Genomic DNA, 22564 nt, shown 5'->3' with positions numbered 1-22564 from the left:
CAGTCAGCATCGATATCTGAATCTTCTACATCGTCTGGAAAAAGCGTAAAAAATTCTGAAAACCTCTTCTGGCGTCAGTCCAGGAATTCTAAACAATAAGAAACGAACAATAACTACGATGCCGATTGGGCAGCCATATGCATTGCACTTCACCCAAGTTCAGTGGGAAAAATAGTTCCCACTAACTTACCTTGTAACATTTACGTAATTTTCAGTCAAATACAGCAAATAATACGAATACTATCTCCCTTGTAAATATAAAAGTAGATAAATACAACACAAATCACTTCACAGGCAAAGGGAATGCACACTATACAAAAAACGCTGTAGAGTTCGAAACAGTGGCTCGTTTCCACGCGGGAACTGCGCTTCTGCATTGATTGACTAACAAAATTAACATACAACCGCTTTCGCACACCCGTTGACAATCTACATGTAGTTAGCACACTCTAACAGAGATGGCAGCAGATGTTAGAAGTGGGAACATGGATGACGGATTACCACTGAACTTACAGCGAAAACAGATAAGTGGGAACTATAGTTCCCACTGGTCACTAAATTGTTAATAAACTCATTATCCCATTAGCTTTGTAGGAGCACGAGCGTCAGTTCATTTCCTAGACTGTATGACTGGTTCTCAAAACTGATAAGCTCTTAACATTATCACGGCCATTGATATGTCTTTGTTTTTCATCGAATATTCTGCACTCTGCAGGTCTACCATCATGTCACCAATTCTGCATGATATAATGGAATCCAATACTACTTCTTATCATTGAAAAGTTGCATAGAAACTGTGTATAAATACAATAATTATTTCGTAAAATGCACATAATTTGCGAAAGAATATAGCAATGCGTCATCAGTGCAGCTATTACTCTACAGTTCACTGGTAATACGCCGTTGGCAATTCCATCGTACTGTCCGATTAAACTTCAAGTTTACACTATGTCACCTGCTGCTTATGTTAAGAAATTCACAGATGGAATTTTTGAATAAAGGCTCCTGATTTCCATTTCATAAGAATTCGTTCTGAACATGGTGAGTATATGTTGATAACTGTCGAATGAGAGTGTGCAATCTTTATAGTGGGAATGACCTGAAAATTACATTTTTCGGCTCGATTGCATGAAAAATCAGGCAAATTGTAGAAAGCTCTTAACAGTTTTAATTACAGTTAATTTAATAGACTAACGTATCCATAACATGGGACGTGCAAGTTACATAACAATAATAGTAATAATCCAACGTGATCCATATTGAAAATAGCTGTCTGAATTCAGTGTTAACATTGTTAAGACGTAAGGATCTTTTTACGTTATCCCAGGATATGTGCAATCATAGGACTTAATATATAAATTAGCAGACTGCCCGGTTACGTATTTCTCGTTTCTTATTTTAGATCTGAGAAGAAATGAAATCCTTTCTGTAGTGCAAAAACAAACTTAGTTTCAGTTGCTGTAAGCTTGAGATGTAAACCTAGCAAGAGCGATTAAACTGCTGCTGCTGCTGCTGCTGCTGCTGCTGCGGAAGGTGGCAGTGCGAATGAACTTCTGTTTATTTACATTTCGGGTAATCCACACCAAGCGAATCAAAGGGTCCCACAAAACCACCTGCAAACTGAATGAATTATTGCACAGTTGCATCTTGTAGAATAAAACAAAACATTCACTAAACCAAAGGAGATATTTGGATCAAATGCGAAACTCTGCTCAACACACTTTTTTGATGTCAAGGCTGTGTTCACTATTTTCGAGCTACAAAAGGTCAAAGTTGGGAACAGCTGGCTGTGACAATTTTTCAACCGTTTTGTGACCGCAATAGTTTATCGACAAAGATTACTGAGTGCCATTTGGTAGATCCACAGAGAAGTTGCATATTTCTACCAAACTTTGCCTTGCTGTTATTTGTATTCTAATAGTTATTGATGTATAAACATGCCATTAATTTGTATAATATTTTTGCATATTCTCATGCCAAATTGCTGAATTTGTTTCTTAAGAAAGAACAGTCGTTTCTCTACTGGAGGAAAGGTTTTGTTACTTTTGGAGACACTATGGATAAGGTTAAAGGTATAAGCTTGGAAATACCCCCGTCAGACATTCCTAAACCATTCTTTAATTCCATGATTTACAGCTCGTACAAAAAATTCTATTACTGTTAGTCTGAACAGCACACTTAACACACAATATCAAACAAAGCTAAAACCTAAGTTTTTGTACCAGAGAGAACCCTTTCCAGTCTTTCTGCCAGACATTGCTTATGTAACTATGTGTGTTTAGGCATGCTATCTTGTCTGACCATTCTTGTTGAAATGATGATTCAGGAACTAGCCTGTGGTACTGACAAACATTTTGGAGTAAATGTTAACATTTGCAAATCTCTCTATTAGGAACTGTATTACGAAACACAGTGTTTTTCACTTCAGCTCATTCGGTGGGTTGACATAATCCAAACAGCATCATCAAACCTGATTATTACATTTTTAAGATGAACTCACTAATTCTGATTATGGATCTGCATCAACTGTAGAATATTACAGAACTAATGAAAATTTTTGTCAGACAAGGACTTGAACATGGATTCCTTGTTTGTCACAATCAGTCACCTTGATCAGTATTTCACACCATGGCAAGGCAATGACAAGCGAAAACAGTGTTTTACCCTGTAGTGGAATCACAGTAATGTAGTCCAAGCATAGGGGATTAGAGACACCAGAATTGGGATTTGAGCCGCTCCTGGAGGTGTGCTCAGATAGCCGAAGTTGTTAAGGTGGCTGCTCATGACATGTGGGAAATCCAGGTTCAAGAGCCAATCTATCACAAATTTTCATTTGTTCAGAAATATTCTGCAGGTGATGCAGTACCATCTTTGTGAATGCATTCTTAACTGAATGCAGCTGTTGATGGGGAGTGCAGTTCTCAGGCATTGCATTGCAGTATTAGAATTTTGCTGAAAAACTGTTTTGTTTGAACCCATCAGAATCTGTGATCTACCCACAAATTTCATTTTGTACTTTGTAAATCTTGATCTTAATGTAGCTTTGCGAATGTTAGTTTGAGACTTTGTGTCAGTTTTTGAGGAGAGTGGCTAAGACTGTGAAAAGTAGAACTGACCCTCTCCGCAATTTCCATTTGTTCATTCCATTCCCAGCTAAAGCCTCTGAGGATGGTAGTGTAGCGGCAAGTTTCTTGCAGACCTCATTCTGACACATTGGGTACAATTTTTTTTTGTGTTCTTAATTCAGCTGCTCTTATCAAAAACACCATTTAATGACACTTTTTTGTCTTCCCCCCTCCCTCTTCTAACGGATTGTGATAATACGTTTGCAAGGAATCAAACCAAGTGAGAAGCTGTGCTTCATATTAGAAGCAGATCATTGAATCTGTTTCGTGGTCGTAACCAGAGCATGTTTGTGCAGTCTTTGTTGACCGTATTGGAATGCGTTCAGTGCATTTTTACAGCACTGGGTAACTGACAAAACAAAAGTTGTGTTTTTATTGCTGGCTTGACAACCAAGTTAGCAACAAAAGACAAAAATGTGCTTAATTTATTTATTGGTTATAATTAAAATCAACACACTCATCAATAGGTGATATGTACAAATGTACTTCTCAAGTGCTAGAACCCCCCCCCCCCCCCCCCCCCCCCCACACACACACACACACACACACACACACACTTGCTAACATGGCTTGTATTTTTAACTGCTGATGGCAGCGACAAGACCAGATTGTGATAAAAATTGTAACACAGCATACGTTAGAATAGAAAAGAATCTTTGTCACATGACGTGTTATGTAGAATCATTTGATTGAAATATTGGTGACTCATCGATGAATAATTCTAGGCATACATAAGTACACCTTAAAATGAGATACATTAAAACATAGCATATGGATGCTCCTAGAAGCACATTGCAACATAAAAAGATAATTACATGTTAAATTTCTTCCTGTTTCTTAAAATTTGCAATGTGGTTTAAAATCTTTCCTTTTTAAGTATTTTTCATGTTTGTTGCTCTAGTTTAAAAACATGGACATAATTCGTAAGAGCACATACTTCCATAAAAGTAGTATATATTTATACATCTAGATATTTGGATACATAGTTTACCGATACATAGTTTATAAGTACGGACACATATAGAAAGAATATATATCTCCATTAAAAGGGAACATAAGCATGCACATAGAATGTAATGTAGAGAGAGAGAGAGAGAGAGAGAGAGAGAGAGAGAGAGAAACAGGAAAACAAAACAAATGTAATATCCCCTACTTGTCTTCCTTATTTATAAAATCATCCACACTGTATTAGCATTTCCTTTTTAGCTAAGCTTCAAAGCCCTGTAATATTTAGTATTTTCAGATAATGTTATTCTGGGGCAAGATAACATGTAATCTTGTTTGTTCCTTGTTTAATAAGCACATGTACATGAATCTTCCTCAAAAAGATGTGGATTTTTTAACTCAACTCAGAGAAGTGTTTCAAGCTGGCCTCTGTGGCCGAGTGGTTCTAGGCGCTTCAGTCCTGAACCGCACTGCTGCTACGGCCGCAGGTTTGAATCCTGCCTTGGGCATGGATGTTTGTGATGTCCTTAGGTTAGTTAGGTTTAAGTAGTTCTAAGTTCTAGGGGACTGATGACCTCAGATGGTAAGCCCCATAGTGCTCAGAGCCATTTGAACCGTTTTGAAGTGTTTCATATATAAACATAGAAGGAACTGTCAGTAACTCAAGGCTTGCAAATAAAGGTGTGCATGATTGTCTGTTGTTTGTTCCAGTCGTAGCTGTGATAATTTTTTCCTGTAGCTTGAACACTCTGAGGAGGCTTCCTTTTTCGAGTCCCCAAAAAATTATGTCATATCTTACAACTGATACAAAATATGCATGATACACAATTTTCCTAACAGCTAAGTCAGCTACTTTATTTACAACCCTTATTGCATAAACAAAACTATTTAACTGCTTCAGTAAGCAATCCCTGATGTTGTATAGCAACCTTCTGTTACCTGTTTGTAAGATGAGATGTGAACCAACTTAAAGATTTTTCATGGAAGCCGTATGAAGATAATTTGAGGAGCATCTGATTGTGGTTTACCATATCAAATGCCTTACTGAGGTCACAGAAAATATCGGATATGCTCTCCTTGTTGTCGAGGCATTTGCTTATTTTAGTGATCAGTTCATTAATGGTGTGCACAGTGCTTCGGCTCTCCGTAAAACCATACTGATTATTAAGAATAATGTTATTTTTATTGGTATATTTTTCTAATTGGTTACACACTACTCGCTCAGGTATATTAGAAATAATTGGTAGTACTGAAACTGGGTGAAAATTTCCTACCTCCTCTTGTCTGCCTTTTTGTAGATAGGTTGAACTTTGCATACTTCAGCCTGTTCGGAAAGCAGCCCTCATCAAATGATAAATTTATTATGTAACAGAGTTGGGGTGCAATATTATCACATCCTGCATTTGTTATTTTTCTTGGAAAACAAAATAGCGTTTTTGTTACAAATATCTTCTTTGGATTACAGATCGTTTCAATTTTAAGTCATCTTAAGTGTGGCCAAAACTATCATAGAGCTTGCATTACTTTTTTAGCCCTCCAGTGAAAATGTCCTAAAATCATGAGTTTTTGCATCGTGAACTCAAATTTTGTACAGTTTAAGTTGTTGTATGTTGTTGTTGTTGTGGTCTTCAGTCCTGAGACTGGTTTGATGCAGCTCTCCATGCTGATCTATCCTGTGCAAGCTTCTTCATCTCCCAGTACCTACTGCAACCTACATCCTTCTGAATCTGCTTAGTGTATTGATCTCTTGGTCTCCCTCTACGATTTTTACCCACCACGCTGCCCTCCAATGCTAAATTTGTGATCCCTTGAAGCCTCAAAACATGACCTACCAACCGATCCCTTCTTCTAGTCAAGTTGTGCCACAAACTTCTCTTCTCCCCAATCCTATTCAATACCTCCTCATTAGTTACGTGATCTACCCACCTTATCTTCAGCATTCTTCTGTAGCACCACATTTCGAAAGCTTCTATTCTCTTCTTGTCCAAACTGGTTATCGTCCATGTTTCACTTCCATACGTGGCTACACTCCATACAAATACTTTCAGAAACGACTTCCTGACACTTAAATCTATACTCGATGTTAACAAATTTCTCTTCCTCAGAAACGATTTCCTTGCCATTGCCAGTCTACATTTTATATCCTCTCTACTTCGACCATCATCAGTTATTTTACTCCCTAAATAGCAAAACTCCTTTACTACTTTAAGTGTCTCATTTCCTAATCTAATCCCCTCAGCATCACCCGATTTAATTTGACTACATTCCATTATCCTCGTTTTGCTTTTGTTGATGTTCATCTTATATCTTCCTTTCAAGACACTGTCCATTCCGTTCAACTGCTCTTCCAAGTCCTTTGCTGTCTCTGGCAGAATTACAATGTCATCGGCGAACCTCAAAGTTTTTACTTCTTCTCCATGAATTTCAATACCTACTCCGAATTTTTCTTTTGTTTCCTTTACTGCTTGCTCAATATACGTATTGAATAACATCAGGGAGAGACTACAACGCTGTCTCACTCCCTTCCCAACCACTGCTTCCTTTTCATGCCCCTCGACTCTTATAACTGTCATCTGGTTTCTGTTCTATAGTGAATATATAAAAAATTTGACAGAAATTGGAGATAGTGACTTGAGGATGAGTTCTAAAATTGATCCAATTGACATGAAATTAACCCTGCTGTTAAAGGAGTAAATTTGTTATTTATCCTTCATGTTTATATGCAGACTGAAGTGATGTAAGAAAATTTATACCAAGGTCGGGATTCAAAACCAGGTCTCCATTCCCATTTTTGTTTGATGCTGGGTCTCCATTCCCATTTTTGTTCGATGCTGAGATGCTGTTCCAGCACAGCTGGAGAGACTCTGAAAGGCTATTCGTGTTTAGGAGGAATACCAAGTGGGCTGAGGCATGAATGGGAATTTGGGTTGAGGAGAGAGGTGTATAGGGTAGTCCATGCAATTACTCAAAGCCACTGTGCCTCGGTGGCAGAGTGGTTAGCACTACTGCCTAATGAACGAGCGACCAGTGTTTGCATCCCGGCCTTGGTACTAATTTTCATTTATTGCCTCAATTTGGTTGTAGATGTTTGAGACTTGAAAAGGTCTCTGGAACCAAATATTTTCATTTGATATTATGTATCCACATGCAGACAAAAAAATTTTGTGGGTGGTTTTCAGATGTACATTGAAAATTTTACGTAAATGTATTGCAAAGAAAGCGGAACATGCAATAATATTATAACTAATCCATGTAAAGTAATACAAAATGTGAACATGTTTCTGTTACTGTGACAGTCATATTATGTTCTTCATAAGTCTAGTTTAGTTAGTTTCTGGATGTTCTGTGAATCATATTCATGGCAACTCACAGTGGTGTTAACTTGTTAGTTGGTTTAGAAATAAGATACATTTTGTCTATGAAAACATGGCTATGATCTGGCCATTCATGTAACAAGGTTTTTGAAATCGTAATGTGCAAAAAAATTTTGATGAAAGTAACAGAGCCACATAATTCTATCTAATCAACAATTCACCTATCGTTGTCTGCCAGCAACTTTAATTCACAAGAGATGTGGTCAGATATTTTTATAGTGGATACTTTGCTATCTTTTAGCAAGAGTAAGATTATGCTGTGGATAGTGAAGGCTGTTTTAATTCATAGTGTTATATTTGTGAACACAACTATTTTAACATTGTACACGATTCTTCACAGAGAGACTCCAAGAGAAAGTAATTATATTGTGTGGCTGTCATTCGGTTGCTGACTGAAGTGCACATGCGGTGGTGGCAATCGTTGCATTGCATGCTGATGTTGGCAGTTCATGGACCCTTTTTTTATTTATTTATTTATTTTATTTTATTATTTTTTTAGCAAATCAGATTGTAGTATATGGTAACCAAAGAAATACTGAATCTAAGATTAATTTTGGGAGAAGATATGAATTAATTACATTTGCCTTTGATTCTGAGAATGCCAGAATAATTTTTGCTGAACTGGTTTTTATTAATTTAAAGCTGCTGACTGACTGTGGTATTTCTTCGTTGATCGGGAAAAACTAGTGTGCTGACAAATTGACCTGTACTGTAGCCTGAAGCTTAGGCTAGGTTGGAATGCGATGGTTTGTTTCTCACTTGGCGAATGAAAAAAAAAACTAGATGTGATGACAGACTGACCTCTAATGTAGCCCGAGAATTAGGTTAGATTGGAATGTGATAATTTCCTTGTGATTGGTGAAGCCTGCGTATCTCAATACGCAAATATGATTGCCATAATAGACTGATGTGTAGCGTAGCTGGAGGTATACATTTGTGAGTGTAAAAATATATTTGTATGTCCTATTTCTGTATTTACGAAACATTCCAGCAATTGGGCTACATTCTAAGCTAATAGAACGAAGTACCTGCTAACTTTATTTATGAACCATAGGAAATTACAAATGAGAATCTCATTGGCTGACTCCTATCTCTGATTTGTGATTCGTTGTGTTGACTTCCCATATTTTGTCACACAAACAGTTACCAGCAGCAGCATGCAATGGAAAAACCAATGACACCGTCAGTGCACTTGTACCTAGGTTGCCTAATTCTTTTTATGTAGTAGCTTACATGGTTTCCAGATATATTTATACAAATTAATCTAGAAGTAATTACCATAATTATCAGTTTGAGTAGATTTGTTCTAGTCATAGTTTGTTTTTAGTATACTTCACAGAATTAGTGAGTGGTTGTTGATTCTGTCTGTTGGTGTATAACTTGAGTTGTTCCACATCAGTTAGAGCTCTCCTTCTTCATGGGATTTATGGAACACAATGTGTTAATAAATAAGATGAATGAAAGAATATCATTGCAACACATTTCTGCTAATGAATTCTTTGTATCTTTGTGGAAGTACCCCAGAAAATTATTCCGTATTACATCAATCAATGGAAGTATGCAATGTAAGCTAATTTTCTAATGCTTCCATCACCAAAATCAGCTATTAATCATAGAGCAAATGTTGCTGAGCTCATGCATTTGAGACCTATAATAAGTGATTTCTAATTCATGCTCTAATCAAATTCAGCTGTGTTTGGAACATTGTGGTGTGTACATAACCAAAAAAAAAGCAATATTTATGATTTATCAGTGTAAGATGGAAGGTAATTTATATATAGCAAGTGCAGGAGTAATCCTGAATTGAACCCTGTGGAATGCCACTAGTAATTTGTCGCCACTCAAAAGATTATTCGTCATGAGAGCTCTGTTAGCTATCCAAAATTACTTCTCTTTGGTTCGGTTAAATAAAAAAACCAATAAATATAAAAATCCAATAAACTTTAATTAGCTCAAAAGAATGTTGTCGCTTGCACAGTAAAATGATTTAGATGGGTCACAAAAACCTGGTGGATAAAGTCTTCCCATTCATATATTACAAAACATAATTATTGAAATGGTAGTCGGCATGTTCAGTGGAGAAGCTCTTCCAGAATCCAAATTGTGACTGACTCAAATCCTATATCTCTGACAGAAAAACAATGTGTCTGTTGAAAAGAGACGTGTATTGAGCTATAAGGCATCATTCAACTGGAAGACAGTAACATGTGATGGCCCCCCCTCCCCCTCCCGCCCCCAAGATTCCATCTTAGAGCCCTTATGTTTTCATGTGTACGTTAATGGTCTGTCATCAGTAACATTACCGGATGTCAAGCTTGTTTTGTTTGTAGATGATACGAACATTGCAAATAGTAAATCAAGTACAGCCTTAGAAAGGTTGGCTAATGAAATTTTCGTGGACGTTAATAAATGTCTGCTAGCCAATTCTGCCATTGAACCTTGAACAAACCTACTACGTGCCGTTGAGAACTTGTAACAGATTTCCTGTCAGTATAAGCATAAAACATGCTGACAAGCAGATAGAAGAAGTTGAGAGTGTTAAGTTCTTGGGATTACAGCTTGATAATAAATTTAGCTGAGAGGAACATACCAAAGAACTGCTGATGCGCCAAAGCAGATCTCTATTTGGTATGTGAATGTTGTCCGACATAGGTAGTTGTTGTTGTTGTGGTCTTCAGTCCTGAGACTGGTTTGATGCAGCTCTCCATGCTACTCTATCCTGTGCAAGCTTCTTCATCTCCCAGTACCTGCTGCAACCTACATCCTTCTGAATCTGTTTAGTGTATTCATCTCTTGGTCTCCCTCTACAATTTTTACCCTCCACGCTGCCCTCCAATACTAAATTTGTGATCCCTCGATGTCTCAGAACATGTCCTACCAACCGATCCCTTCTTCTAGTCAAGTTGTGCCACAAGCTCCTCTTCTCCCCAATTCTATTCAATACCTCCTCATTAGTTATGTGATCCACCCATCTAATCTTCAGCATTATTCCGTAGCACCACATTTCGAAAGCTTCTATTCTCTTCTTGTCTAAGCTATTTATCGTCCATGTTTCACTTCCATACATGGCTACACTCCATACAAATACTTTCAGAAACGACTTCCTGACACTTAAATCAATACTCGATGTTAACAAATTTCTCTTCTTAAGAAACGCTTTCCTTGCCATTGCCAGTCTACATTTTATATCCTCTCTACTTCGACCATCATCAGTTATTTTGCTCCCCAAATAGCAAAACTCCTTTACTACTTTAAGTGTCTCATTTCCTAATCTAATTCCCTCAGCCTCACCTGACTTGACATAGGTAGTATAAAAGTAAAAAAGCTAGCCCACAATGCGTACTTTCATTCCATAATGTCATACGGGATTATTTTCTGTGGTAACTCATCAAACAAGCTATAGTTTTCCAAGTCCAAAAATGTGCAATACAAATTATTTGCATTGTGAACTGAAGAACGTCCTGCAGAGGGCTGTTGAAGGAACTTCGATACCAACTAATGCTTCCTAATATAATTATTCTTTAATGACATGTGTTGGGGGGATGTTTAAGGGGGACTAAACTGCTAAGGTCAGCAGTCCCTTTAATGACATGTGTCATTAAAAATATATCTTTTTTCAAACAAACAGCTCAGTTCATGTAATCAATACTAGAAATAAGAACAACTTTCACAAAGATTTAAATTTAGTGTCTTTGGTTCAGAAAGTATCCTCTATTCATCAATACACATTTTCAATAACATGCTAACAGCCATAGAAAGTTTAACAAATAATAAAGTTCAGTTTGAGAAGAGTCTAAAGGATTTATTGGTTGCCAACTTCTTGGACTCCGTTGATTTCTTAGCATAACCGATTGATGTATCTCTCTCTCTCTCTCTCTCTCTCTCTCTCTCTCTCTCTCTCTCTCTCTCTCTCTCTGTGTGTGTGTGTGTGTGTGTGTGTGTGTGTGTGTGTGTGTGTGTGTGTGTGTTTTATTAACAGACATAATGTGAATATTGCATACAATATTACTTATGTACAAATTTTATGCAGTAATGTGATCATTGTTTATTTTTTAAAGTGTTGCTACCTTAGCCTAAGAGTTGCACCTAAGTGTATTGAACATTTAATATTTAGTGACAAGTTTTATATCCTTTTAAACAGAAATATCATTAAGATTTGTTTTACCAATTCTACAGCCACAAGGGCAATGTCATTTGGAATCTGTTGAAGGTACATTACCATATCTGTTCTTATTTTGTAAATATTTGTTGTGTAGTCCTGTTTTCTGACATGTTGCACATCCCAGAGGATCTCCTCACTATGGATCAATTTGAACTAAAAGTATGTCTAATCTAATGTGAACTGACTCAGAATCTTATATTTGTCGATATGCTGAAACATTCTGAAATACACTTGGCTTTTTCAAAACTTTAGAGAAAGAAGTTAATAGCGAAATTAGTTGATAGTTATTAATATCCACTTCTTTTCTGTATGATGTGTCTAACAATGGCATACTTCCATCTGTCTGGAAAGATACATTGTGAAATTAATGCATTATAAATCAAAGAACATGCACATAATAACAGATATCAGTACTTCAGACAACAGATTTAAAGCTGTATGGAATATTGTGAAATGAGAGACAGAACCCAGCCACAGAACATGGCAACATCACTATTGAACTGAATGGAAGGGCAATAAATGATGAACCACAGGTAGCAAATGCATTTAATAATCATTTCTTAAATGTAATAGAAAGCATAGGGGCAAACCATTCAAGACCAATGTCACAGCCATATGTTGAAAATGTAATTTTCATAAAATTCAGTCATATGAATGTATCACCACCTTCTCCTTCTGAAATAAAGAAATCACAGAGTCTCTCAAAAATAAAAGTTCATCTGGTTTTGATGGTGTTTCCAATAGAGTACTAAAATTTTGTTCCCCTATAATAAGCCCACTCTTATCTGAAATATACACTACTGGCCATTAAAATTGCTACACCAAGAAGAAATGCAGATGATAAACGGGTAATCATTGGACAAATATATTATACTAGAACTGGGATGTGATTACATTTTCACGCAATTTGGGTGCATAGATCCTGAGAAATCAGTACCCAGAACAACCACCTCTGGCCGTAATAACGGCCTTGATACGCCTGGGCATTAAGTCGAACAGAGCTTGGATGGCGTGTACAGGTACAGTTGCCCATGCAGCTTCAACACGCTACCACAGTTCATCAAAGAGTAGTGACTGGCGTATTGTGACGAGCCAGTTGCTCGCCCACCATTGACCAGATGTTTTCAATTGGTGAGAGACCTGGAGAATGTGCTGGCCAAGGCAGCAGTCGAACATTTTCTGTTTCCAGAAAGGCCCGTACAGGACCTGCAACATGCAGTTGTGCATTATCCTGCTGAAATGTAGGGTTTCACAGGGATCGAATGAAGGGTAGAGCCACGGGTCATAACACATCTGAAATGTAACATCCACTGTTCAAAGTGCTCTCAATGCGAACAAGAGGTGACCAAGATGTGTAACCAATGGCACCCAATACCATCATGCCAGATGATACACTGTTATGGCGATGACGAATACACGCTTCCAATGTGCGTTCACCGCGATGTCGCCAAACACGGATGCGACCATCATGATGCTGTAAACAGAATGATGTTTTGCCATTTGTGCACCCAGGTTCGTCGTTGAGTACACCACCGCAGGCGCTCCTGTCTGTGATGCAGCGTCAAGGGTAACCGCAGCCATGGTCTCCGAGCTGATAGTCCATGCTGCTGCAAACATCGTCGAACTGTTTGTAGAGATGGTTGTTGTCTTGCAAACGTCCCCATCTGTTGACTCAGGGATCAAGATGTGGCTGCTCGATCCGTTACAGCCATGTGGATAAGATGCCTATCATCTCGACTGCTAGTGATACGAGGCCGTTGGGATCCAGCACGGCATTCCGTATTACCCTCCTGAACCCACCGATCCCATATTCTGCTAACAGTCATTGGATCTTGACCAACGCGAGCAGCAGTGTCGCGATACGATAAACCGCTATCGCGATAGGCTGTAATCCGACCTTTATCAAAGTCGGAAATGTGATGGTACACATTTCTCCTCTTTACGCGAGACATCACAACAACGTTTCACCAGGCAACGCTGGTCAACTGCTGTTTGTGTATGAGAAATCGGTTGGAAACTTTCCTCATGTCAGCACGTTGTAGGTGTCGCACCGTCGCAAACCTTGTGTGAATGCTCTGAAAAGCTAATCATTTGCATATCACAGCATCTTCTTCCTGTCGGTTAAATTTTGCGTCTGTAGCACGTCATGTTTGTGGTGTAGCAGTTCTAATGGCCAGTAGTGTATAATGCATCACTAATTCAAGAAATTTTTCCAGAGAGACTGAAATATGCCATTGTTAGCCCCACTTTAAGAAAGGTGGTTAGAGATATGTCAATAACTACCATCCTGTTCCACTGCTGACATCATTCTCCAACATTATTGAGAAAATGATGTATTCTAGAACAGTCTCTCACCTTAGCAGCAATAGTATCCTTATCAAATCACGGTTTGGGTTTCAGAAGGGTTTCTCTACTGAGAATGCCATTTACACATCTGCTCACCAGATTTTACAAGCATTAAATAATAAAATAGTGCCAGTTGGTATTTTTTGCGATCTCTCTAACGTATCGACTGTGTGAATCACAATATTCTCTTAAGATAAATTGACATTTTATGGGACTGATGGTATAGCTAACCAATAATGTCATATCTAACCAAAAGAATGCTGAAAGTTGTTCTTAGTAATTCATGCACTGTAATCCTAGAATATATTCTGACTGTGGAGAAATGATGTATGGTGTTCCCCGAGGTTCAGCCGTAGGTCCACTACTGTTCCTCATATTTGTAAATGATGTTCCGTCTAGTATACAACAGGCAAAATTGGCTAGTTTTGCAGAGAACAGTTTTGCAGAGAACACTAGAATTACTATCACTCCATTCTTATGTGCAGAAACAGAAGAAATGGCAAAGAAAGTTCTTAAAACTATTATTAATTAGTTTTCTGCGAATGGTCTCACTCCCCAGTTTTAAAAAGACTCAACATATTCAATTCTGCACACCTGCAGGTACCGCACCAAGGTTAAGTGTAATACATGGTGAGGAAATAATAATTAGAGTGGAAACTTCAAAATTCTTAGATGTCCATATTGACAAGAATTTAAATTGGATGAAACCACATTTTGTAATTCCTAAAACAAATTAATACAGTGTAAATATTAGGGAGAGCTAAATGGGTAAGTTGACATATTTTGCATATTTTCATTCAGGAACATCACATGGAATAACGTTCTACGGTAACTCATCTTTAAGAAAGTAAGTCTACATTGAGAAAAAAAACATGTTGTAAGAATAATATGTAGTGCTCACCCACAATCAGCTTGTAGGCATCTGTTTGAGGAGTTGGACATTGACTACTGCTTCACAATATACACACATCAAATAAAGTTTTGCATCACCTCAGTTCCAATAGTTTCAGAACCTGTACAGGGAAATGGAATAGAGGTCAACATAAACATCATTTCTGCCCTTTTTATTGCTCATGAAAACCACACGTTGTATGTTGTACCACCATACAGTGAGACCTTCAGAGGTGGTAGTCCAGATTGCTGTACACACTGGTACCTCTAATACCCAGTAGCACGTCTTCTTGCATTGATGCATGCCTGTATTCGTCATGGCATACTATCCACAAGTTCATCAAGGTCCTGTTGGTCCAGATTGTCCCACTTCTCAACAGTGATCTGGCGTAGATCCCTCAGAGTGGTTGATGGGTCACATCGTTCATAGACAGCCCTTTTCAGTCTATCCCAGGCATGTTCAATAGTGTCCACAGTAGGAGAACATGCTGGCCACTCTAGTTGTTATCCTGAAGGAAGTCATTCACAGATGGGCATGATGGGGGCATGAATTGTCCATGAAGATGAATGCCTCACCAATATGCTGCTAGTATTGTTGCACTATCAGTTGGAAGTTGGCATTCATGTATCGTACAGCCATTACAGTGCCTACCGGGACAACCAGCAGTGGACATCGGCCCCACATAATGCCACCCCAAAACATCAAGGAACCTCCATCTTGCTGCACTCGCTCGACAGTGCGACTAAGGCATTCAGCGTGACTGGGTTGCCTCCAAACACTTCTCCAATGATAGTCTGGTTGAAGGCATATGCGACACTCATTGGTGAATAGAACGTGATGCCATTCCTGAGCGGTCCATTCGGCATCTTGTTGGGACCATCTGTACCACACTGCGTGGTGTTGTGGTTGCAAAGATGTACCTCACCCCAGACGTCGGGAATAGAGCTGCGCATCATGCAGTCTATTGCACACAGTTTTGAGTCGTAACACGACGTCCTGTGGCTGCACGAAAAGTATTAAACAACATGGTGGCGTTGCTGTCAGGGTTTCTCCGAGCCATAATCCATAGGTAGCGGTCATCTGCTGCAGTAATAGCCCTTGGGTGACCTAAGTGAGGCATGTCATCAACAGTTCCCATATCTCTGTATGTCCTACGTGTCCGAACAACATCGCTTTTGTTCAGTCAGAGACGCCTGGACACTTCCGTTGTTGGGAGCCCTTCCTGGTACAAAGTAACAATGCAGACGCGATCGAACTGAGGTATTGAACCCTAGGCATGGTTGAACTACAGACAAAACGAGCCGTGTACCTCCTTCCTGGTGGAATGACTGGAACTGATCGGCTGTCAGACCCCCTCCATCTAATAGGCGCTGTTCATGCATGGTTGTTTACAACTTTGGGCAGGTTTAATGACATCTCTGAACAGTGAAAGAGACTGTGTCTGAGATACAATATCCATAGTCAACGTCTGTTCTCAGGAGTTCTGGGAACCGGGATGAAGCAGAACTTTTTTTGATGTGTACTATTAAAAACAGTCTTGATCAAGATTTATTTATCAAGGTGGCCGGTTTCGACCACTCCTGTGATCATCTTCAGACCATTGAGTAGGAACCTCTATCTGTTGTAGTGATTTCACAGTTTAAATTTTTGGGCAAAGCCAGAAGTCACATGATGCTAAATCTTTTGAGTGGCAGATGGCAGATGTGGACAGACAGGAACACTTTCCAGCCAAAAACTTGCAAATCAGCTGGTCTCTTCCTCCATACACCATTTCACAAACATTGCAATACGCCCTTGTAAAATTCGGTGTTTACAATTCGCCTCGGTATGAACTCCGATTACACTGTCCTGTCAATGTTGAAAAGAATTTTCATCTCCAGTAATGGTTTTGGACATGAATGAATGTGGTCCTTCAATGTGTGCAAACTGACACAAGACTTTCCTTCTGTTCACCACTCAAAAGTCGGGGAACAAATTTCGTGCTCACGCATCTTATTTGCAAATTATCAGTTAAAATGCTTTGCACGGACTCGTATGAGATGATTAGCTCATTGGTAAGCTCTCGAATAGTTATTCACCTGTTTGAATGAACAATTTTGCCACTTTTTTCACATTTTCTTCTGTTTTTGCGGTTAAAGGGCGTCCTGAACATAGCTCATCTTCTACCAACTCATTTCTGCTTTTAAATTGCTCTTATTACTTGCAAATAGTCTTCGGAGTTATGTCAGTATCGCCATACACCAATATTAACATTTTATGAGTTTCTTTGGTACTTTTTTGCAACTTGAAGCAGAACTTAATGTTCATGTATGATTACATTAATTTATTTAGTTTTATTTATTCTTCATAATTACAGCCTATTGTCTGAAAAGCTAAAATAGGCCATGCAGATCACATTTCCTTGGATAGTAATAAATTTATTTATAAACTATTTATTTCTAATACTGAATTTACGTCTACTACTGCTACAGAACTACAATAAAATCCACTTCTACAAAACTACAATAAAACCCTTAACCAATGTTAGTAATACTAGGGTAAACCCTACAGGATCTATTCTCTGTTTGTTCAATTTTTTTATGCATCTAACTTGTAGATGGTTGTTTCTGCTACTGAATCTGCCCTCATACTACCCGGTCAGCAGCCACTGTCTGCTGGATTCAGTGGGTGTCGGGCAGCAGGTCAGCAGCGCTTCCACTGTAGCGAGCAACTGCACTCATCGTTGTTGTGTCTTAAAGTCCATACTTCCACGATCACTTGCACCAGTGCAATGTAGATTCTTTGGACGCTATCTCATTCAGTGGTTGCCGTCCTCAGTTATCTTGTCTCTATCTGCAGAGTATGTTGCCCAGCCTGGATGGCAGGATGCTGACTTCCGGTCGAATGCCTCGTGAAGTCTTTCTTGGCCTTTCTTTATGCTGCGGCTACAGTATTGTCCGAGCTGCACCAGATCGACTCACTCCTTAGTGCTGCTTTGTGAACCGACATCCTTAATACCTGACACAGTAAACGCAACTTCACTCTATCGTCTCTGGCCGCTAACTGTCAAGTCGGAACATGTTCCGACTTGCTGTTCCCTGTCTTGGCGCATCATCTGTAACTTGATGCTGCACGACTCAATGGCTATCGGAGAAAGTACACCGAATGGTTGTAGCATCAGCAGTTGCTGTTAAAAAATTCATTTGCATATTTTTTGATCACACATTATACATAGCTAACTGTGAACATCACAAATGCCACGCCACCCTTCGTCACAGCGAATCTGCACCACCTAGCAGTCTCCTCTCCTGACAACCCTCAACACCCCCCCCCCCCCCCCCCCCCAATCCCCACAGGGCTGTAATATGATTAGTGTCATAGTCATTTGTTTGGCCACCTATTGAGAAGGATTGCAAGACATTTACCCACCAGTGGAACAATACGAGATGTGATCAAAAAGACAGATTTAGAAAAAAAATCTTTATTTATTCATCAACATCAACTTTTTCCCTCAGATATAACATACTTGTGCCAGCACTTTTTCCATCTTGGAGACACTTCTGCAACTCACTTTTCGTTTTGGTGTCCAGCTCCTCCAGTCATTCTGTTTTTATCTCATCAATGGTGGCAAATTGATGTCCTTTCATGGTTCTCTTCAGCCTCAGGAATAGCAAGAGGTCGCAGGGGTACATCTCGAGTGAGTATGGTGACCGAGACAACATAAATGTTTTGTTTTTTGCCAAAAACTCAGGAACAAGTATTGAGGTCTGAGCATGGACATTATTGTGAGGCAATTTCCACAAGTGGTTTTGGCACAATTCTGGTCATTTTCTTCAGATTGCTTCATGTAGATAGCACATAACTTCGAGGTAGTATTCCTTATTGTTCGTACAACCGTAAGGATGCGCTGCCCTATTGTAATCGAAGGAAACGGTGAGAAGAACCTTCATATGTGATGAAAATTGTTGAATTTTTTTGGTCTTGGCTGTTCAGGCAGTTTCAGTTGAGAAGACTGGGCCACGGTTCCTACGTCATACTCATATACCCACATTTTGTCACCTGTTTTAACCTTGTCATGTCATGTCTACACGATGTTGATTCTTGTCAAAATTCAACAGTTTTAGAACAAACTTTGCTGCTACACATTTCGTGCCCAAAACATCTGAAAAAATTGCTTGGCATGAGCCAGGTGATATGCTGACACCATCAGCAACCTCTCTGATGGTGATTGGGTATTTTCCAGGACTATTTTCTTTTTTTTCTTCCACATTCTCATCAGGTACTGGTCTGCCTCCAGGGTGGTCATCATCTTCAATGTTTTCCCAACCCTCTTTGAAATATTTACATCACTCATAAACTCCTGTCTTACGCGTAGTAGATTTACCAAAAGTCACAGTCAACATTTTGAATGTGGTGCACCACTTTATTCCATTTTCCAAGCAGAATGTAATGCAAATTCTTTGATCCACCTTTTCAAAAACAAAAATTCACCAAGCAAAATTCACCAGCAAACATGTATAACCCTTTTGACTGTTAACAACGAACTAAATATTCAAGAAAATGCAAACATATATCAGGAGCATGTGTAGCAACAAGATGGGAAAAAAAGGAAGTTTGGATGTAGAAAGCTCACGAAATTTAAAAAAAAGTTCCATTACTATTTGATAACACCTCGCATAACTTGGCACATTCCGCTCAGTACCTTCATCTCACTGACAGCTGATGAGTAGTATATGAGGTAAGTTAGAAAAATATCTGACTGTATTTTGTTAAATTAACTGTTGGTGGATTTCTACCCAGTGCACTTGCATGATCCGACTTTGAACCTTCGTGCACATGTGTGAATTTTTTCTCACCTGTCAATAATGTTAGATGCTGGCAAGTAGCAGTTCAGTGAGGTAGTGGGCAATGCTCACGCGTTTTACATTGCAAGGGAAATGACAGAATGACTGGAGAAGTACTACTGCATCAAATTTTGCCAGAAACTGGCCGACAGCCTGGTGGAAACTACTCGGAAGATTCTCACGGCTTTTGGTGATGTTGCTGTGTACATCACGCAGATTAAAGAGTGGTACAACTGGTTTAAAGATGGCTGTACATTGATGAAGAGCAAGCTACGCTCTGGTCGGCCATCGACATACCAAAATGACCAGGTCATTGCCAAAGTGAATGCTGTGGTGATGCGGGACCGTCACGTGACTGTCAGAAATTGCGGAAGAGGTGGGCATCGGCACATTCCATTGTGACTGAAGATTTGGCCGTGAAGAGAGTGTCCGTGAAATTCGTGCCAACGCTGCTGACAGCGTAGCAAAAGCAACTTTTTGTTGAAGTCTCACAGGACACATTGGACACCACAAACAGACTCCAACTTGTGAACACTATAATCACCGGTGGTGTGGCCCGGGTGTATGGGTACGATTCTGAAACCAAATCCAGTCGTCACAGTGGGAGCATTCCTCATCACCGAGACCAAAGAATCCCTGCCAGGAGTGCAGCAACATCAAAGTGACGGTGACTGCTTTCTTTGATTGCTGCAGTGTGGTACATCACAAATATACACCACAGGGTCAATCGATCACCAAAGAGTACCGTGGGGATGTCCTCTGTTACCTATGTGATGCTGTGCACCACAAGAGACTGGACTTACGGTTAACAGGAAATTAGCACCTTCATCATGACAATGCTCAAGCACATTCCTCCCACTTGATTCAGACTTTCTGTTCTATAACGGGCTCCTTAATCTCCTGATTGGTTCTCTGTGACTTCTAGCTATTCCCAAAACTCGAAAGGTCATTGAAAGGAACACATTTTCAGACAAGAGAGGACTAAGAGTCGGATACTTTTCTAACAGACCTCATAAGAGAAGGAGCAGCGACTATTTTTCAAAGTAGATGCTTTTTCTCTTATTTAGACACACAAAGTAATCCAGAAGTAATTTCTGTGATCATCTGTTTGAGTATATTAGGGGCCAGCAGTTGCTGCTTATGCCTGTTAATGTGTAATTTGACTTGTTCTACATCCCTGAAGGTTGTCCTTCATATGGGGTTTATGGAACACCATCGATAAATAATGAGCAAGTCTTCTTTCTCTTTGTGCTAATTTGTCTGGCCTGTTTTCTGTTTACAGGAATGTACAGAAGAGGTAGAGGCAGCTGCAGTATGTGCTGAAATGAAAGACATTGAAGAACCAGTAAGTAATATTAAAGTAAATATTTCCAGAATGAGATTTTCACTCTGCAGCGGAGTGTGCACTGATATGAAACTTCCTGGCAGATTAAAACTGTGTACTGGACCGAGACTCGAACTCAGGACCTTTGCCTTTCTCGGGCGAGTGCTCTACCATCTGAGCTACCCGAGCACGGCTCACGCCCGGTCCTCACAGCTTCACTTCTGCCAGTACCTCGTCTCCTACCTTCCAAACTTTACAGAAGCTCTCCCCAGTTCGAGTCTCGGGCCAGCACACAGTTTTAATCTGCCAGGAAGTTTCATATCAGCGCACACTCCCTTTAGTTCTATTATGACTGAGCGGGGTGGCACAGTGGTTAGCATACTGGACTCACATTCGGGAGGACGACGGTTCAGTCCCGCGTCCGGCCATCCTGATTTAGGTTTTCCGTGATTTCCCTAAATCGCTCCAGGCAAATGCGGGGATTGTTCCTTTGAAAGGGCATGCTGATTTCCTTCCCCATCCTACCCTAATCCAGTGAGACTGATGACCTCGCAGTTTGGTCTCTTCCCCCAAAACGACCCAACCCCAACCCACAAGCAAGCAGTTCTATTACCTCTTGTCTGTCCTTTGTTGCTGTATTGGTTTCTGTATCTGTTTTTTCTTTATCTACCTCCTAATGTCCATCTGCATCTCTGACTTCGGTTTATGACTCCACAGTTGCTAAACCCATGTATTATTACTATTCATTACAGCATTTGTGCTGGACTGCATGGCACACTGTAGTTATGGTTGCAGCCACTCCACGTGCGTCACATGTTATCTACCTGTCAACCTGACTGCTGAATTACTGTTCAATATATTTTAACTATCGAGTTACCATTTTATCCCCTAATCCATTCACTCCACTTCCACAGAGTGTTCCTGTCACAATGCCAAGTGATGTCTGTTATAGTTTCCTGTCTTCCAGGAGTGTTGTCCCCCAAGGTATGCAGGCAAACTTCTTTGAAGTTTGAAAGTTAGGACAGAGGTACTGGTGGAAGTGAAGCTTTGAGGGTGGGTCATGAGTTGTTCTTGGACAGAACAGGTGGTAGAGCACTTGTCCATGAAAGACAGTTTTCCCAGGTTTGAGCCCTGATCCGGCAGCCAATTTTAATCTGCTAGGAAGTATCGAATCTGTTGTTCTTGTTATTGCGTGGGTTTCAGTCTGAAGAATGGTTAGATGGAGTTCTCCACACTAGTCTTTCCTGTCAAAACCTCTTCATCTCTGAATGACTACCACACCTACATGGATTTAAATGTACTTACCGTATCATCCCCCCTCCCACAACCCCCCACCTCCCCCCGCCCCCACTCACACACACGCACACACACACATTCTCTCACTTGGTTCCTTTAGCAAACTGAATTAATTCATTGATGCCTCATGATGTGCCCAGTCAACCAGTCACTTCTTTTAGTGAAGCTGTGCCTCAAATTTCTTTTTTCCACGGTTTGCTTCAGTACGTCCTCTGTAGTTACTTGAACTATGCACCAAATCTTTAGCATTTTTCTGAAGGATCACATTTCAAAAGCT

At 39.7% G+C, this 22564-nt stretch overlaps 1 protein-coding gene across 10 annotated transcripts in view; it reads left to right on the top strand.

The window, feature by feature from the left end:
* Positions 1-727: 727 nt before the first annotated feature.
* LOC124717156 (zinc finger protein 501-like) overlaps positions 728-22564 on the top strand; it is a 337802-nt gene continuing 315965 nt past the window's right edge. For all 10 annotated transcript variants that reach the window (XM_047243924.1, XM_047243922.1, XM_047243918.1 and 7 more), the window contains exons 1-2: positions 728-1041; positions 20950-21012. In XM_047243924.1, coding sequence (XP_047099880.1) covers positions 1039-1041; positions 20950-21012 — 66 coding nt within the window. In that variant the 5' untranslated portion in view covers positions 728-1038. The remainder of the gene's footprint in view (positions 1042-20949; positions 21013-22564) is intronic.

The sequence above is a fragment of the Schistocerca piceifrons genome, chromosome 9, assembly GCF_021461385.2.
Source record: "Schistocerca piceifrons isolate TAMUIC-IGC-003096 chromosome 9, iqSchPice1.1, whole genome shotgun sequence".
Classification (NCBI taxonomy): domain Eukaryota; kingdom Metazoa; phylum Arthropoda; class Insecta; order Orthoptera; family Acrididae; genus Schistocerca; species Schistocerca piceifrons.
This window is presented reverse-complemented; position numbering and strand designations above follow the sequence as displayed.